Genomic DNA, 19,678 nt, shown 5'->3' on the forward strand with positions numbered 1-19,678 from the left:
GCCCCACTGGGGACGTCGGAGCCTGTGGCACCATCGCCCTTGGGGAGAGGGCTCGCAGAGGCCATCGACGGAGGCGGCGCCCGCCCTTGGGCGTTTGGAGGTCGCACCTCCGTGGGCTACCGGATTTGGAAGAGGTGCAGACGGCCCTGGACAAACCAGAGGAGAGGAGGTGGTGAGCCTGTTTTACCGTGCCGCAGCGGCAAGGCTGAGTTTTGTTTTTGTTTTTTTTTAATAGACAAGAAGCAGATTATGCAGCCATTTGGCATTAAAAAAAAAAACAAATAAGTTTGCTTTTTGCCCGTCTCCTCCTCTTTAATAAACAGCCTGAGAAAATAAATTTTATAGTGCAGTTCACCGAAGCGGGCTGTCGGTATTATGCCTTTTCTCCAAAATGTACTGTCATGCCTGCATTCTCTTTGTATGAAATCATTTGGGATGCTCCGCCTCCTGCTTCTGACTTCAGCGCTCCTTCCCATTCATCCACCTGCTGAATTTTCCCACCGGATGGGATCTGCCCCTCGAGTGCTGCACGGCCAGGCGGGCTTCCTCTTCCATGAACACCCTCTCTAATCCTAGCCAGGCCCCATCCCTGTGGAGATCCTGCTTCTGCCTCCTTTTTGATCTGTATCGAGCGTCTCACCTCTGCGCCTAGCGCCGAGTGCTCTCAACATGAAAGCATTCTGAACACGGATCTCCTGCATGGAAGCTTAACGTCAACATTCATCCGCATGACACTGAAGCTTAAAGGGAAAATCTTCCCCGGTCAAAAGAAAATGGGCTTGCTGGGGAAGAAAAAGGCATTTGAGCCGACGCCAAAAGCCCTCTCGTCCCGAGGAAGCTTGCACTTTGCACCGAGATGAGTCCAAGCACCAGATGCTGCAGCTGGAAAAATATATGGTAGCTTTACATCTCAAGCCACGTGACTTCTCTCTCTCTCGCAGGCCTTCTGAGGCCACAGATAATGGGTGATGAAAGAGGAGCAGAGCGGAATGACTGACGCTCCTCTCTCCTACAATAACAAAACCCACAAGCTTGGGAATTGAGTTGCTTTGACCAAGTAACCAGAGTTCACAGCAGTGAAAGGCGAAAGAAAGAGAAACCTCTGTGTGTTTTTCCAGGCAGGCTCGGCGGCGAGTCTCCGGAGGAGTTGCTGCACAGGGGACGTGGCAAAAGGAAAGTCAGCGGTTTTGCCCTTCAGCGCAGAGCCGGAGAAACGTCTACCAGGAAACATTTTGTGGGGGCCCCCGGCTGTATCTGAAAAACGAGACTAGCTGGAATGGGGGGGTAGTTCAGCGGGAGGAGCCTGCATTTCCTGGATGGGGGTCCCCGGGACGCTGCTCGCCTCCTCGCGACGCGGCAGTCCACGCACGGCGCGCGTGCCCCAGCGTGCCATTGACAGGGCACAGGGAGCTCTGCCTGGAACAGTGAACAGCTTGACATCGGGGGAGGGGAAAACGTGATGGGCCACACGTCTGGATTTTGTTGCTGAAGGGTTAAAACCTTACGCATGTCCGCATTTTACATACAAACTCGAATGTCATCTTTTGCAGTTATTTAGGTATTTGGAAGAAAGTCGAAGTCCCGTCCGTATCTGTTTAAGAACTTGCCATGCTGGGTCAGACCAAGGGTCCATCAAGCCCAGCATCCTGTGTCCAACAGTGGCCAATCCAGGCCACAAGAACCTGGCAATTACCCAGAGATAGGGGCAATTTTTAAAAGCCGTGTGCTGCTTGCAGGCTCGCAGGGGAAAGCTGGTGCCAAAGGTCCTTTTGTGCTTCGGCGCAGGTGCAAAGTCGGCCCTGGAACGCATGCACAGGGATTTCAAAATAACATCTGGCCCCCCCCCCAGTTACTTTCCCTCCCTGAGAAGGGAAGGCAATTTTCAAGTGGTGATTTTGCTGGTAACTGCTTGAAAGTTGTCCTCACAATGCAAACATTTAGTTGCACTGATTTTAGGGTTACCAGATGGCCCCGGGTCACAGGCTGAGCCGGTCCTGGTTTCGGCCGCCTCCTTGTTTGCATGGAATTGTAGTTCCGAGTGTCCCATTGTTTTACCGGAAGAAAATCAGAAATACAAGCCCCAGCATGCAATGGGGGAAAACCAGGACTGGCTCAGCCTGTCCCTGCGAATCTGGGATCCTCTTTTTTTTTTTTTTCTTTTCCGATGGTTTGTAAATACCAAGCCTTCAATTTCGCAAGAGCCCCCTCCCCCTCCATCCATTGCTTACGGTGGGAGGAAGGAGTAGGGGAGAGGTGGTACAGCAGGGGAGCGTAATATGAAGCAGGTAGCGCCTCTGTCCCATTGCCATGTGAGGGCATTAGGACGCTGAATAGAAGCTTCTGTGCTGGCAAAATAACAGCAGGGGCCTTCGTTCTGCAGAAATCCAGAAATGGCCCCCATGTTCTCATGCTGCAAATAAATAAAAATTATAAGATAAAGATGGTCAGGTCAGCTTGGTACCACTCTGTTTTCTAGAATAGGGGGGCCCTGCTGGAAAAGACTTTTGAATGTGAGCTCTCTTGAACTCTCACCATTTTGGGAAAATTCAGTTCACTTTACATTGAGGATTTTTTTTTTCTTGATGGCCTGCACTCCCAAACGTCGGGAATGTATTGGCCGGTCACAAGCTTGCCCCCACCCCTCAGCCCCGGAGGCAGGCCTCCCCCTCTCTTGGAGGGAAGGGGTGTAGGGGAAGAACTGGAGAGATTTTGTCTTCCCAGGCTTGCTGCTGAGCAAAGGGAGTTCTGCGGTGCTGGGCCGTCTGTGGAGGCCATCTTTGAGGCTGCGGAGCCTTGGTGAGGACTCTACAGTTGACTGTCTGAGTCTGAGGGGCATACTGAGCCCTTTTATTTTTTCAAACAGGTCTTCCCAAGCCGTGTCTGCGGCCGAGCTCTTCTGGAAATTTTGGCCCCATGCATTCCTGTTCCTACGTGACGCCCATCTGACATGGGCCCGTGTTTCGGCGTGTTAACGCCTGCGTCAGGGAAACAATTACTCTACGCAGAGTATTCAGTAATTTTGATGCAGGCGTCAACACACCGAAACATTGGGCCCATGTCGGATGGGTGTCAGGTACTGAGCACGGCCTTTTTGAAACGTCTTCTTGGCGAGGCAGCCATCTTTTTTCAAAGCTAAGTATATAGTGCAATAATATGACATTTTAAACGTTGTTAAAATTTCTTTGGAATTAGAGAAATGTTTGGAACCAGCAGATGAATGAAAAGTTTGTTGCTGTTCCTGAAACCCATTACGTGGCAAGAGACGGTAGATTGCATTTCTGCACCTTTACAAATCTGATGATGTTCGGTTATTATAGATTTGTTTGAATAATTTTATTATATATTTTTTAGCTTGTTTTGATATTTTTGGTACCGTAGGGGTAGATTTTATAACATGACCGTGCTGATTTTATAATATGCTGGCGTGCATGTGTTATAAAACTGGATGGTCTGCGGGCACATGCGCACCGGATTTTATATTCTGCTCGCGCTTCTTTTCAATTAAACAGCAATAAAAAATTGAAAACACCAATTTTCCTGGGCACACCCCCAATGCATTGGTTCTCCACCCCACCCTCGGGGCACGCCTAGCCAGCCAGGTTGTCAGGATCTCCACAATGAATATGCATGACATAGATTTGCATACATTGGAAGCGCTGCATGCAGATCTAGCTCATTGCATATTCATTGTGGAGATCCTGACAACCTGACTGGCTAGGAATGCCCCGAGGGTGGGGTGGAGAACCACTGCTCTAAGGGATATGATAACGTCATCCAAACTGTGTGCAAGAAGAACAAGGGAGAAAAAAAGAACCGAGTGCCAGAGGGCAAGTAGAGCGTAAGATGTGAGGAAAGATACTTTTAAAGCATCCCAAGTCTGGTTAAAAAAAAATAAATAGATGTTTCATATCAACAAGTCAGGCAGGCCCTAAGTTCCACAGCTGAGAGAAAGATGGTGCCTTTGCCGGTGTGTGATGCTGACGAGCACGATAGGACAGTTAGAGTTGCAAACTGGTTCCATTTTTTTTCCAGGTTAGGATGATTCTCCGCTGGTTATACCCTGCTATATCTGCATGGACTTGTACCTCTGGCCTCTCTATTAATTTCCCTGTGAAAATAAAGTCTACAAGTCCATGCAGGTGGTAGGGGGAGGCGGGAGTAAAAGCAGGACTGGGTTAACCTCTCCTGAAAATCAGGAGTCAGTTGGCAACCCATTTAATCTGTAACTTGCTCCCGGCAAAGTCTGATTACTGTTCAGACCCCCCCAGACCCCCTTCCCGGTGCAGCTGGTAATTTTGGAGGTCTTCCATGCGAGGGCTTCCCAGGACATGCCAAGCCTACATTTCTGGCCCAGATCGAGCTGCCGTGGCTGCCTGCAGGCAGCAAATAAGATTTCTGAAGCTGTATTTTAAAAATAAAAGATTTATCTGTCCTCGAAGGCTTAGTGCTCACAAAGGACGGTCTTCCTGCAGGATGTGGACAGGAGAAAACTTGGAGGGCAACTTTTTCCACGAGATCAGGAATGGCACATGCACTGCCTGCAAGCGCCACATGAAAAAAGTATTGAAAAACTTCATGCAGTCTTTTTAACTTCAGTTAAGGCCTCTGTGTTCTTGAGTTTTAGGGTGAGGGGTAAAGAATAACACGTTTTGGGGTAGATTTTAAAAGCAGGGTACGGTTCCCGGCGCGTGCACATGGATACACCGATTTTAAAACAAGCGTGCACTAGTGCGTGCATATTATAAAAACCGATGGCCGCATGCACATGCATGCCGGATCTTAAAATCTGCACGTGCAATTGCGAGCGGCCCGCGACTCATGCACGCGGGGGTGTGTGTGTGTTTATAATGCAACGAGCGGAGACATGAGTAGGGCTTCCCCAGTTCTCTTTTTTTTCCCCACTGTACCTTTGTTGGTCATTTCCTGATTCCATTTTAGGGTCTCTTCTTGTTCTGTTTCTTCTCCTACTGTCATCTTCCCTTCACACTCACACACTCCCCACCCACCCAGGCTCATGTTTTCTCTCACAGATTCCCTCATACACACAAGCGCTCGCTCTCGCAGCCCCTCCCCCGGCTCCCATTCTCACGCACCCAGCGAAGAATTCCTTTATGCTAAAGCTTTTCATGTCCCAAATGTGGCCGCTGTGTTCCCCTCTGGTGTGAGATTGGCTGTCTCCTTTGACATGGACGATGTCCTCCAATCCGTGCCCTATAACAGTGAACTGCATTACCCATACAATTGGAAAGCTCCTTGTGAGCCCCTAAATATTCCTCAATCCAGCATAGTTTTCCAGAAAGCTCCACAACTCGCGTGACCGTTTTAAGGCAGGTGGAGCCGGAGTGCCTGGGGATTGCATCTGCCACATTTCGACATTTACCAGCCCCGTGGATGGGGTTAAAGAATTTTTATTGTGGAGGTGTGGGGGTGGAGGGATTGCGGGACAGGGAACTTTCTTTCCTTCCCTCCCCCGCTCCCTCTTATTTCTTGGTTATTTCAGTTAAACAAAATAAATACCAAACAAAACCATAAATGAATAATAAAAAAAACAAAAAATGAAGTAACATAATGAAACTTTTTTTTTCTGTGCATATTGGCTTTCACCCGTTAGAAACTCCCTTTCATTGTCATTCCTATTTCTGCTCCTGTCAATACTGAATTTCTGTTGTGTTCCAGTTGTCTGCTTCAGTTTATAGTACGGTACTACCCATCCGTCAGGTATGTGTGGCGAAGGTGATCTACTCATACTAAAAATAAATCTGAAACTGCTGCAAGGTGCGTATAGGACAGTTGTGACTTGTAGCAGCACCAGAGGGAGAACCATTTTTTGGTTTAAGGAGATATGACCTATAGGACTTGATTTGTCAAGGTCTCTTCCCATAGGTCCAGAATGAAATGAAAGCCCTAGTGAATCAGGTCCATAGAGGGCTAACAGTCTAGTTTAGTGACGTGTGCATGGAGCTGCTGAATGTGGTTTAATTTCCTGCCCACTCACCATGTGACCTTGAGCAAAATACATGCAAATCCTTCAGCTGTGAGCTCTTTTGGCTAGGGTTGCCAGCTGGTTCCAGGTTTTCAGGGCAGGTTGATCCGGTCCTGGTTTTACCCCATTGCATGCAGGGGCTTGTAGTCTTGGTTTGCTTAAGGAAATGCAATAGAGAAGTTAGAGCGGATCAACCTGCCCTGACAATCTGGAGCCAGTTGGTGACCCTACGTTTGGCTTGGGATATTGTAATCGTGGCTTAACATGTACAGTGCTGGTGCCATGATCCCTGCAAGAGGCACAGGAGAGCAACCCTGGCAGGCCTGCTCCAGTTGTCCTGCGGTTGAAATTGCATTGGGCTTGCAGGTGCTGCAAACTACGGGGCTCAATGCAGTTTAAGCTGCAGGATGGCTGAGGTGTCGGCTGTCTCCAGAGCACCTCAGATGAATGCTGGTGCTGTTTAAACTAATAGGGCTATAAAAGAGAGAAAAATTCAGGTTCATTAGTTTGCAAGTGTGACCATGCCAACAGTTAAGAGGTTCGTTCATATTCAAAACATTTCATGTGGCTACAGTTGATTTTACCCACATAATTCTTGCCCTTTAGTGGACAATTTTAAAAGCCATTTCTGCCGGTAAAGCAATACCCAGTATGCGGTTACCCTTATGTGCTTATGTCCTGTCCACGCGTAACTTTACTAGGACTGAGCAGAGTTGGTCCTGGGGAAGGATTTTGACTTGCGTGCAGGTGAAATTCTGTGTTTTTGTAAATTTAGTAGGATAATTATCAAACTGGACTTGTATTTAAGTCTGCTTTGAAAATTGGTGTCTCTTGTAGGTATTTTTGCCTACGTTCTTATGTGGGCTGTGTAACATTGGGCCGGCTTGCACCCGCCCCAGATGCCACCCATCTCCTCCCTCCTGCTGATGCTTCCCCTTAGGCCTGTGCGCACCCAGGCATTCACAGCACTTAAAGGGCGCGTGACGGGAAAAGCTCTGCGGCGCCCTCGGATGACATCGTTGGCTTTTCTGCCTATCGGAATCCCTGCCGAACAATCAACCATGGCCTCAGCAACAGCCCCCGCAGTGCATGGTGTTCAGTGTATCCTGCCTTGTCCCAGTCCTGCCTTATTCCTCCCCTGTCTTTGCCCATCTGGGACTTGTTCATCTTCTGACCGACTTCCAGTTCCGACCTCTGCTTTTCTGCTCTCTACGTGACCTTCGTCTAAGCCCTGATGGCCCCTGGAACCTGCAGGGAACGAGGCTGGTACAGGTGAAGCCCAGACCTTGTCCCGGTAAAGCGCGTCCGCCTGCTGTCGGCGTGGGTCTAGTGGGTTCGCCTACCACGCCGCAGCCAAGGGCTCACAACCTTTAACAGAACACGCATGGTGGTAACCTGCACGCAGCGGCAGGTACTAACCAAAGGTAAACTGTTGGGCAGACCAGATGGACTTTTTTGATCCTTTTATGCTTTCATTACTATGACAGGCTCTTACAGAATTAACCCCTAAAGTTACCTGGATAAAAAGTGGTGGGGCCGAGAGTGGACTAAAATATTTAGCTGGATAGCAGCATATAAACCAGCAAAAATGTGTGGCCAAATAACTTTAGGATAGCTATTTGTGAAAACTTACATTGGTACAGTATTTTATTTATTTATTTTATCTATTTATCGAGTTTTATATACCGTCGTTCGGTTTCGCCATCACAACGGTTTACAAAGTTTCGATGTTTAGTAATCTGAATAACTTTAGTCAGATATTTATTTATTTATTTTTTGGTTTTTATATACCGGTTTTCTTACATTTTATGCAAATCAAATCGGTTTACAGAGAACAAAGTAACTTGCTTTTTTTTTTTTGAATTTGACAATTTTTATTCATTATATAACAAGAACGCACAAGCACATAAGAAGCCAAACACAAAGTAACTTGCTTAGTAGCATTACATATAACAAAGAAACTCTTAAATAACAGATAACATAAATATGAGAGAAACATATTATAACAATAAATAAAGGTATTAGAAAATATTCCTGATAATGCAGCTGCCTTGCAAGATGCTGATGAAGAAACCTTGAAAATAATTAACTTACATGTGGATGAATCGAACGAAATTGAGCTGGTTGCAGGGAAGATGAGAAAGGGAGGAGAAGAAAAGAGTTGGTCAAGAAAGATGGTGTGATTATTGGGGAGGGAAGAGATTAGAGCTTTAGGGGGTGGAGTTTAAAAGGGGGGAAGAGGGGGTGGAGTTATACTAATTAGAGCGATTATTTAGCAAATAATTATTTAGCAAATAAGTTCCACTGACTATCCAGGCAGATAACGTTACCTGGATAATTGTATGGCTCCTCAGAAGTTTGTATCACTTGCTATCTGTTAAGGACTGCAGGCAAAATATTTTCAGTTTGGTTCATTCCATTTGTTTTTGGCCCATTTTTTTGACAGAGTTTAGTAAATTTCACTTCAATAGGGTTTTAAAATATTTTTTATTTCAGCAAATAGCGCATTCTGTTTGCCAAAATGAAAAATTGAAAAATTATCATTTTTTTGGAGGCATTTTTGATTCGTTTTGGATTTAACAAAATGAAATGAAAATAGACTCATTCGGTTTGGAGTGTGCATTTATTTTAAACGAATTCACCTCCTAGCAGAACGTAAAAATAATATTAAACAGAGACTTTCTTATGAATTGCTCACTTCTGTTCTGTGAGGGATTTTGCTTTTTCTAAGTTTTTAGTGCAGTAATCCTTCTAGAAAAGGCCAAGCTTGAGATTTGCTCCATGAAGATGGGATATAGTTTCCCATATGGTTATCGTTAATGTAGTAGTGTTGCACAGAAACAAAAATATGATGGCAGATAAGGACTGCAAGGCGCCTCTCAAGTTTGCCCGATATCATCCCTGGTGCAATGAGCTCTAGGAATGTGCATTCATTTTTAAACAAACTGAAGGAACACACCTCAAATGCTTTTTATTCTCTGAACTTTGAGATAGTGAATACAGAAATGAAGATGCACATTTTTCCCTCCCCCCTGTGCTTCTCTCTGCTCTGCCAGACTACACTTACTCCCTCTGTGGGGGCTATGATGTAGGAAGGGGTAGGATCAATTCCCAATTGCTCCTGCCCTGCTGGCTTGGGTTTGAAAATGGTGCTAATCGGCCCAGAAACCGGTGCCATTTTTTGAAGCCGAGCTGGCAGGCCAGGAGTGACTGAGGATCACTCCAGTCACTTTCTACTTTGGAGATATCTGTGGTTCAGCAAATGAACTGAACCAAAATAAACATTAAACAAACTGAAACCCCAATAAGCCCCTCCACCCTTGAAATGAAGACACCAATAAAGCAGCCACATTCGGAGTGATAACTGGCTTTCCCCTCATCTCTTCAAAACTAAGGATTGTCGGTGCCTGTCCCATGCTTTCTTGAACTCGGATACTCTTCTTTTTTTTTTTTTGTCTCCACCGTCTGCCTCCACTGGGAGGCTGATCCATGCATCCACCTGATTGTCGTCACATCCTATTTGCAGCTCTTACAATAAAGCAGCTAAAATAATTTAATAGGTTTCATCTTTTGCTTGACATTTTAGGTTGGGCTTTCTTTCCACAACTGCTTTCATCTGCGGCTCACAGAGGAAAACGTCATGGCAGGTGTTGCCACTAATTTTCATGGTTGAATAGTCTTCTGTGGGATGGAAGGCACGCATCTGACATAGCTAAGGATGAGCGACTTCCTGTCTGCTCGCTCTGGTGCATTAGCCTGGCTCGCTCTTCTAAGGACGTGAATGAACTGGTCGCTGTTAGTAACCTTGGCAAAAGCTTCCTCCCTGATGGCAGCAGGTTTTAACCACACCGAGTCATAGCAAGTGACAGAGTCCGGGCAACGTTTACAGCACTTTTACTCCTGAAAAACTTCCCTTATGTCTTCGAAGCCAAACAAAACAAGAAGTAGCTAAAGCCATCCAATTCTGCTGCTGTCAGTGAGTTTGGCAGGGGACTGGAAAGGAAGGAGAGAGAGAGAGAACAAGTGGTGCGCGCTCTAGATTATACGAAGCAGATGATATCTCAGTACCTAACCTGAGGAGGCTGATCCAGATCTGGCTTTCATCCATGGCGTGCATGGAGAAGTGGCCCTAGCTTTTTCTTAGGGAGCCAGGCCCTGCAGCACAGACTCTGTTTATCCTATAGATCGGATCAGAACACCGTGACTGTAATGCTGAGGTTGGAGCCCTGGGCTGCCTTTTGGTACTTTTTATAATAAGTCCTTACTTGGGAGGGACGTAGGTTTGGGAGTTTCGGAGAGATCGGTATGACAGCAGTTTCTTCTCACTGAGTCCATGCTAGAACGTGGAAAAGATCGGTTTCCATAAGAACATGCCATACTGGGTCAGACCAAGGGTCCATCAAGCCCAGCATCCTGTTTCCAACAGTGGCCAATCCAGGCCATAAGAACCTGGCAAGTACCCAAAAACTAAGCCTCTTCCATGTTACTGTTGCTAGTAATAGCGGTGGTTATTATCTAAGTCAACTTAATTAATAGCAGGTAATGGACCCGCAGTCACTTCTGTCTGACGGATTCCATGATGCTATCCGGCCCCCAAGGCCAACGCCATTTTCACTTCTGCCCCCTTTGGATGAGAGAAACTGTGTCGGAGGAGGGGGATGATTGTGGGTTAGGAATGGGAGGGTGGAGTTTGGTGGTGGTGATTTAATTTCTGCGCTGAGGGATTGGCGGGGAGAGGTGGGAGCTCGGCCAGGAATGTCTCTGATTTTATCCAGATAAATTTTATTTGACTAAAAACTTACTCTGAGAAGTCAGAAGTGGTGAGCACGGCGAGATTTTTAAATCTTGCAGTTTGTCCGGCTGACTCCCAGACTTAGTTGGACAAACCTTTTCACTCTGGATCTCTCGTCGTTCCTTTGCTGCCGTCCGGGCGCTAGACTCGTGCTGCCAGGAAATCTTCCACAGAAGTGGCTGCATGCACGTATTTGAAGTGTTAGTCTCTTCTCCAGGGAAATAGAGGAAGTGGTCCAAGTTGCCCCGCAACTGGTTGCAGTGGGAGAGTTTTCCAGGTCTATGGAGGGTCACCATCAGCCTCCAGTTTTGGATTGGTTGATCTGGGCCTGGTTTAGTTCCATTGCATGTAGGGAGTTGTAGTTCTTAGGGGAATTGATGGGAAAAAATTCAGAACTACAACTCTATACATACAATGGGGATAAAATTAAGGCTGAATCAACCAGATGTAGATGGTAATCGGAACTTCCTCCAGACCTCGAGCTCAGTTCTCCAAGCACTCAGCTCCCACTTTCTCTTATCAAAGGTGTTTATTTTAAGAGCTATGCATTTGGGAATGCCACATTTCTTTTCTTGTGCTTTTTCAGAGATTCTGATCTGTTTCTGCTGGACACTCGGACTGTCTGGGCTGCAGAGGAAGGCTGGCTGGTATTCGATATCACGCCAACCAGCAACCATTGGGTGGTGAATCCTGAACACAACCTCGGCCTTCAGCTGTCTATGGAGTGCACAGATGGTAAGTTCCATACAGAAATTTTATTTTATTTATTTATTTAGACATTTTATATACTGTCATTCCATATAATGATCACAGCAGTTTACACAAGTAACATTCATAATTATCAATTAACAAGTCTTCACGATTTCCGTAGATAGTGTTCATGAGCAGTGATTAACATATCTTGAATCAGTTGCGATGTTTCAGTACATATTAAATTTCTTACTAAAGATCTAAGATTTGAGGCAGTTAAAGCTTAAGATAATATAACAAATATCACAGAAATGTTACCATCAAATTAATGGTTCAAGCTGAGAAAACTCCAGTCAAGTTAGTGATTGTGGAGAGTCACCATTTGCTCCGCTGGAGGCCATTTTATGAAAACATGTTGCTATTTCTCTTTAGTTTCTGCTCTGTCTGCTCCATTTCCTTTAATGAAGATGGGTTATAAAGCATAATCTATGGGATACATTTTAAAAGGAGCACACAGCCGTCCATGTGCGCGTGGTTCCTGGCATGTCCGTGTGCACGCGCCGATTTTATAACGTGCACACCGGCACGCGCATGTGTTAAAATCTGATGGCCACGTGCATATGCGCGCCGGATTTTAAAATCCGCCGGGGGGGGGGGGGAGGCGGCAAATTTTCCATTAATACGCACGGTGACACAATCAGGGCTCCCCCAACTCCCTCCCAGTCCGCGCTTCCCCGGGACAGCGTAGAATGGTGCCGTCTTGGCCCACCCCTTCGGAGAGGCCCGGCACTTGTGCGCGTACTGGGTTTTATGCACATGGCCAGGCCGCGCGCATAAACTCCGGTTTTTATGCACTTGGGCCTTTTAAAATCCGCCTTATATGTATAACTTGTCGGTTTCTCTTATTTTTATAGATAAATATTATTTCTTTGTAAAAAAAAAAAAAAAAAAATGAATGTACACGAATGAATTTGAAAGAGAGCAAGCACGATTGCTGCTTAAAAATAAAACCTTAAAAAAAAATAAATAAAAGGAAGACAAAGTAAGAAAATGTACAATGTAAAAGGCCAAAAGCAAAATTCATTCTCTGGTTTTAAGGAGGCAGAGGCTTGGGGGTTCCTGTGCACAAAAATCTACTTCAGTGAGCCAGAAAAAGGGCGCAACAAATCAGAGTATTTTAAATAAAAACCCAGTTATAAAATATCCTGTAAATCCAGGACAGCCCGGCCTAATCCTGCTTTTCTGAAATGCAATTCCCACTGTGTTCTGGGATTTGTAATCCCACCTCCCCCTATTAAGGAGGGCGGGGCCCAGTGTACGGGCAGGTAAGTGTCAAGGGGCTCCCGTCCCGTTGGGTGGGCCCGGCCTGAGGGGCAGAATTTCCTGGCTGGGAATGAAGAGATGCTCGCAGGAGGCGCAGCGTTTGCACTTTCAATCCTTCCTGCTGGCAGGGGGCACTTGTTGCCGTAAGCCTCTGGGGCGGGGGACGGCCACGTACCTCTGGTGCCCCCCACCTCATCCCTTCTGTTCATCCGAAGCGGAAAACAGGTGGTGGGGAAATGGTCACATTTAGGGTAATTAGTAGAGAAAACATTACGCGTATGTTCCCTGATCTTTCCTTCAGCTTGACAAGTGAAGCAGAGGGAAGCTGCGCCCCTGCACGAGCTCCGCCCTGGAAAAATTGCTTGGAGCTGATCGAGGGCAGGGAGGGTGCTTGTAAAAATAAATAAAATAAATATTAATTACGTAAATATTGTGCCGCCGGGTCTTGGTGCAAACGAGAGGGCGAGCAGCCTGACCCCCATGATCTTCCGGTGAGTAATGCTTTCCCCAGAGGATCCCCATACTGAAGGAGAGGGAAAAGTGCCAGCTGGGTATGTGCATTTTGGGGGGGGGGGGGAAATTGGGATGTTAAATTTTTATATGAACCCCTACATCAGGTGAAATTGTAGGAAGCAGGGACCGGCCTGTGCTGGCTCAGTGCGGTGCCGTGCGGCATGGGAGAGCGGGGGTTCAGCTTGTGCCGGACGGGGGAATCTCTGATAGCGGCGATCACGGCCCTGGGGTGGGGGGGGACAGCTCGGTGGCCGGGCCCAGGATGCATGTGCCCGGTAGGTTCTGGAGAGAGCTGCTTCCTCTGGCCCTCCCCCCCCCCCCCCCCCCCGCCCAAGGATTGCTGCTGCGATGGCCGAGCCGGGTGGGAGAGGGTATAAATGTGGGGGAAATCTCCAGGTACCTGTGGCTGAGGGCGTCCTGGTACTCGAGCCCCCGCCAATGAGCTGCAAGCCCAGAGGAGCAGCTGTTTCTCACCACCGCTCCCCCCCCCCCCCCCCCCCCAAACGGACAAGTAGCAACCGTTTTAAACAGGCTGCGACTAAACATGGAGGCCTGGGGTGTCCCGCTGAACTTCTAAACGATTTGGACAAATAAAAGGGTGAGGAGACGGCGTTTATTCTGTAATAATAATGAAGCCCTGTCTTGGTATCTTACTAAGTGTCCTTCGTTCAGGGTTTCTCTGAAAAGCAGCGACGTGCGCTAAATCTTAAAGTAATCAAAATAATAACACCCCCCCCCCCCAACAAAACGGGATCAGTCTGTTCTGTTTCACTAAGTGCCGGCCTCGTTTTGCCACTCGGCTCATAGTGATAGGCGGTGCCTACCGGGACAGCGTTGTATGCAGTGATCCTCCTTGTTTTCTGGCACTCGTTTCCCAGCAACGTGGAAACGAGGGCTGGGCGCAGACTCTTTTTCTTTTTTTTTTTCTTTTTATTTTAAAATGAAAAAAAAAAAAAGAAATAGAAAAACAAAAGGAAAAAAGAAAAAAAAAAGAGCCCACATCCAATCCCTCCCCTGGGGGGGTCCCTCTTACCTTCTCGTTGAAAACTCCTTCACAGGGTGGGAGCGATCCCCGATCGCTCCTGACCCGAAGCTGCCGCTATTGCAAATGGCGCCGGCAGACTGAGGCAGGCGACGCTGCGATTTATTTTTCCATATGAAGGCGCCCCCTGGTCGGCGCCCTGTTTTTTTTTTGTGTTACAAAAATTAACAGCGGTGCCGCCTTTACTCTGCTGGCGCCATTTGCAATGGCAGCAGCCGTGAGATCACGCCTGCCCCACGAAGAAAGGTTCAACGAGAGCTGAAGGGGGGAGGAGGAGGCTGCGGAGGGCCTGGGAGTGGGGGAAAGTTTTGGGCAGCAGTGACAGCCTTAATTTTTTTAATTTTTTTTTTTTAAACAAAATGAATTGAAATGGGAAATGTCATTAAAATTTCCCAATTCCATTTTCCAACATAAAGGCATCCCTAGTGGAAACTGCGCATGTAAATGTTTAGAGAAGAAACGAATTTTAATGTTCAAGTCCTGTCTTCTTTAGCAAATAATTTCCAGCATTTTTTTTTTTTTTGATACAAAAAATTCTGGTAATCCGGTGTGTGTGACTCTGAGGCGCATGGGTCAGTGCTGAAACAAGTGAACGGCTATCAGCTCATAAGATTGATTTTTTTTTTTTTTGGCCCAGAAGTTACCTCCTGATGCTTTGAATTTCCAGCCCAAGGGGAATCAGAGCTGGGATCTGGTGTCAGGAGCAGTCCTTCACAGGTACCTGAGGATTTCTTGCCCTGTTTTATTACCCCCTAGTCAGCGCAGCCACAGTCCTTCGCCATGAGAGCGCCTTCCAGGAATCTGCCACCATGCATCCTAAATCTGGCCACCAGGTGTCGCCCTTCTCCCCAAGGGCTGGGCGTGCTGCCTCCCCAGCCCACCTGGGGTGCAAAAGGCCTGACTTGTGACTCAAACCCAGGCCCTTCACCCGGCAGCGCACAGCACTTCCACTGAGTTTCCGGACCGTCCCTCACGGATTTCTAAGGGAGGGACGTTTATTGTTGAAGACCAGAGATGCATTTTTCAAGATGATAGAAAGAGGCAGGAGGGGGGTCTTGTATTGCTAAAGAGCCTCCTGGCAGCTAATCTGCAAGACAGCCCTCGTCTTTCTGCAATGACCCTAAGTCTGTGACCTTTCCTCTGTATGGAACAGACATGGTCCCGCTGTTCTGGTCCTTCGAACTGTCCCCCAGCTTTCCCCATTTTGTGTAATAAAGAAAGCGTCATGATGCATGTTTCAGCAAATGGCAGCTCATGGAAATTGTAATTCTATTCTTGGGTGAGTAAATAAATATAGCTGCCCAGAGAAGCCGAGGACACAGTGAATGGATTAAGGAGCCCTTGCTTGTTGGACTTGCCTTCCTCTCTTTCCCTTTGGTGCTTTTATTCCGGATTGCTTCAGTTCCGGCAGGCCTGACAGTGGCGTAACCACGGGTGGGCTGTGGCCCACCCACTTTTGGCTCAGGCCCCTCCCGATCAGCGTTAGCTAGTGGCTCAAGAAGAGAGGCCCTGTTTCAGGGCTGCAGCGGACATGCTGGGCGTGCATATCCAGGGGAGCGGTGACGGAGAAGAGAAGGCCAGGGAGGCATCGCGAGATCTGCATAGAAGAAGTGCTAGCCCGCGAGTTTTGAATACCACTGGGCAGGCACACGAGGAGCAGCAGTAGAATGGACTTCCCTTTCTGCTCCCGATGGGGAGTCTCCCCGTATTTTGTGTGAGTGAATGGGAACCTGCCTGAGGATTTGTGTGTTTGTGGGGGAGAATGGGAGTCTGTGTGAAAGCATTTGAAAATGAGTTTGTGTGCGTGTGTGATGGAATGGGAGCATGTGTGTAAGAGCATATGAGAGTGAGAGCCTCTGTGTGGGAGTGAGAACCTATGTGTATGTGAGAGAAAGCATGCAAGAGTGGGATCTTGTGTGAGAGAGAGCCTCTGTGTGTGTGTGTGTGTGTGAAAGAGGAAGAAAAGAAAGCCGGAGGAGAGAGAAGAAACAGAATAAAAGAGACCCTGAAAAAGAAATAAGCAAAAGACAGACAACAGGGGAAAAAAAGAGACTGGGACCAACCAATTAGAAAAATAAGATCAGACAAAGGTAAAAAAAAAAGGTTATTTTGCCTTTCAGCAATTGGAGCATGCCTGTTAGGAAAGTGGACCCTTGGGCTGTGGTGTAGTTGGCGCCGCCGGATGAGCAAGCCCGTATGGCCCACACCTAGAGCTGGTGGACGTACCCTCAGTGCGACTAGCTGGAGCATCACCTATACCAACCACCTCCCCCACAGGTTGAGCTCTTGGGTTTTGACAGCCGGGGTAATAGACAGAGAGCGAGAGTCCAGGTCCAGGTGCAGTCAAGGCAGGCAGCAGACAGCGAGATCCTGTAGACAAGCCAGAGGTTGGGGCAGGTAGCAGACAGGTGTAGGTCAGGTCCAGGAGCCAATCGGGAGGGTTAGAGAGCAAGCCGAGGTCAAACCAGGAAGTCAAGCCAAAGGAGACGGGATGAGACAAGGGCGAGGACAGGGACAGACCACAACACTGGGGACCAGGATCGGGCAGTGAAGACTGACCAGAACACAGGAACATGGGCAGACAACTCGGGGACAAGCAACATGCACTGAGGAGCAGATCACTCAGGAGACCACCTGCCGAGGCAAGAACTGCAGGGCTGAGCTTGCTCCCACAGCCAGAGGTGGGTGACATTATCCAAAGATGACTCCTGGCATTTCCCGCCTCTGTGTGTATATTATGTGCGAGGTTGGGTGTGTGCGTCACTAAGGCATCCAGCACTGGGCCCTCGCTGTAGGCGTGTTTTGAGTGCATGTGATGGCTGCATGGGATGCTGGTAAGTCAGGTGGCTAGGAGGGAGCAGCTGGGGACCGCGGGTTCTAACAATGCCATCTGTGGGAATGTGCAAGTCTTATATATTTGTATTTTGCCTTTTCTTCAGCATTCCAGCGTACACAGAGTCTGGTTTCCCAGGCTTTCCACTTCAGTTTTGTCTGCATGTTTCTGTTTCTAATTTGTAGTCCCTTGTTCTGTATTGGGTAAGGCTCGGTCTGGGATGTGCATGTGTGACAGAAGTCCAGTATTTTGACTGGCATGTTGTTTCTCTGTAGCGATTTGTAGCAGTCTGGTTTGTTCTGTTTGGTCAGTAGGTGGTGTATTGGTGTTCTAGGGCTTGGTGTAATGTTTGCCTTGCTGCCTTTTTCATAGATAAAGCTGCTGCTGTTTGAGTCCTAGAAGTTACTGCTGTTATGCTATGGTATGGCAAGGCTCTAGGTGTTTTTTGGTTTTTTTTAATAGGGGTTTGTGTTACTTCACAAAGTGTTTGGCAGTAGAGGGAGTTTCTTTTGCTGTCACTGATGTGACACCAGGATTTGAATATATATATTTTTTGCATGTCCTAGTTCTGTTCTACAGCCATTGCAAATCTTAAGTTCTTATGATTTAGTTAGGATATTCTCTGCATTTTTGGAATGAGGATTCATAAAAGAATGCTTTTGATATTTGTTTTATGTGATTTGATCTGATTACTATTTTACATGATATTGTGTATCTATAAACTGCAAAAAATATAACATTTAATGTAGGTTAATAAGGCATTTTTAATGTTGGTAATTGCTTGAAATAATAGAATTACAATATTTTAAAATGTCACTTATGCATGATGGCTGTTGGAAACTACTCAGAAATCATTGTAGGGTGCATGCTAAGGCCTTATTTATTGATAGGAGTACCAGTAGGGCCTAGAGCTGCACCTTGGGCCCTCCAAAAATTCAGTTCTGGCTACGCTGCTGGTGCCTGAACAAAAAATCTCTCTCAGAGGAGGCTGCACCCAGGGCTCCACGCTCCTCCAGTTCTTTTCTGAAAAGTGCATAATTAGTTAATTGGATTTAGACAGATGTCTTAAAATGCACGCAGTCACGTGCTTGTCTAACCTTTAGTGCTGGCTTGTAGTTAGTGATTAAAACAAACGGCTGGAACTAATAATGCTTATTAATGAGGAACTGTGAACGCTGCTTGTAAACTGGGGCATTTCACAATGGCTTGGGGTCTGATTCAGCACAGCTATTGTTTGAAATAATACTTTTCTAGACTTTGCGTTTATGAAACCTTAAATCTCAGCTCCTCGTGAGCTTATCTGCAGCAGGCAGGTGAATGGGTAAAGCCTGGAAGGGGCCCCGGTGCTTCTTATATCCCATCCTATCCTCTCTCCTAGGGGCCGACGTAATAAAGTGCGCACAGCTTAACCAGCGGTCGGACGTGAGTCCATAATCCCCCCCCCCCCCCCCCGATGCAATAAGGGGATCAGTGCGGCCAAACATCGTGAAGCTAATAGCGCTCGTGCCGTGTAGATGAGGCTATTAGTTGTTGCCCCGCGATGCAAAAAATCGCCGAGCGCCCAAGGTTGCACTTTTTTTTAACCCATCAAGTTTTATGTCTGCCCCGGAGCAGGCGTAAAGTCTTGCCGTGCGTTAAGGGGGTCTGCTTAGAAACAAAAAAATACTGCTTTTCTGTGGTTCTGTCACGATACAAGTAGGGGGAACCACAGAAAACACTGTCCTGAAAAAATAAAAAGGCCTGACGGCAAAAATAAAAATTCCGGGCGTACGGTGAAACACGCACAGCATGCAAGCTCCGGGCCGTATATATTGTGCCAGTAAATTTGCTGCCGCGGGATAAAACGGACGCTCGTGAATTGAGTGTCCGTTTTGGTAACCTGCACGCGGCCACGTCTCCTGGGCGCCTGATGCCAAGGACGCGGCAGGGAGCACAGACGCATCCATTTTAGCGTGGCAGCTCATTTACATATTATATTGGGCGCTCAAGAGGTGAATGTGCGCTTGTTTAAAAAAAAAACCAGGCGCCCGGTTTGGATGCACGATGTTTACGCGCTCTTTATTGCATCGGCCTCCTTGCGTCTCTAACGTAGCAGCCCCTGTTGTGGCTGACATTCGGTTATATTTTATATGCTGCTTGACTTTAAACCTGAAGCCTTGCCAGCTCTAGGCAACCCAGCAAGAGAGTAAGGGAGCTTTTAGTTAAAAGAAAGGCGTTTGCCGCTGAGACTCCAAGTCCACCCATTTCTTGAGGCTGCTTTTTTTTTTTTTTTAATATCTCTGGCAGCTGAGAAAACAAAATGGGTCTTTGGAAGGTGAAGGCACTGGTGGCCTGGGGCCTTCCAGCAGAAAAAAACTGATCCCGAGGCCGGGAATAAAAGCAGGAGGCTTAGAGGAGGGAAATCATGCAAAACATGTGAAAAACTCAGGCATGGACATCTCTAGGAGTTTCACATTAAATATATTCGGTGCACCTGTACCATGACAGGCAGGCCGGAGGTAC

The 19,678-nt window shown here is 47.2% G+C and overlaps 1 protein-coding gene across 3 annotated transcripts in view; it reads left to right on the forward strand.

Moving 5' to 3' along the window:
* Positions 1-19,678, forward strand: part of BMP7 (bone morphogenetic protein 7) — a 91,400-nt gene that overhangs the window by 63,051 nt on the left and 8,671 nt on the right. For all 3 annotated transcript variants that reach the window (XM_029613084.1, XM_029613082.1, XM_029613083.1), the window contains one exon: positions 11,362-11,510. In XM_029613084.1, coding sequence (XP_029468944.1) covers positions 11,362-11,510 — 149 coding nt within the window. The remainder of the gene's footprint in view (positions 1-11,361; positions 11,511-19,678) is intronic.

Source organism: Rhinatrema bivittatum, chromosome 8 (assembly GCF_901001135.1).
Source record: "Rhinatrema bivittatum chromosome 8, aRhiBiv1.1, whole genome shotgun sequence".
NCBI classification, from domain to species: Eukaryota; Metazoa; Chordata; class Amphibia; order Gymnophiona; family Rhinatrematidae; genus Rhinatrema; species Rhinatrema bivittatum.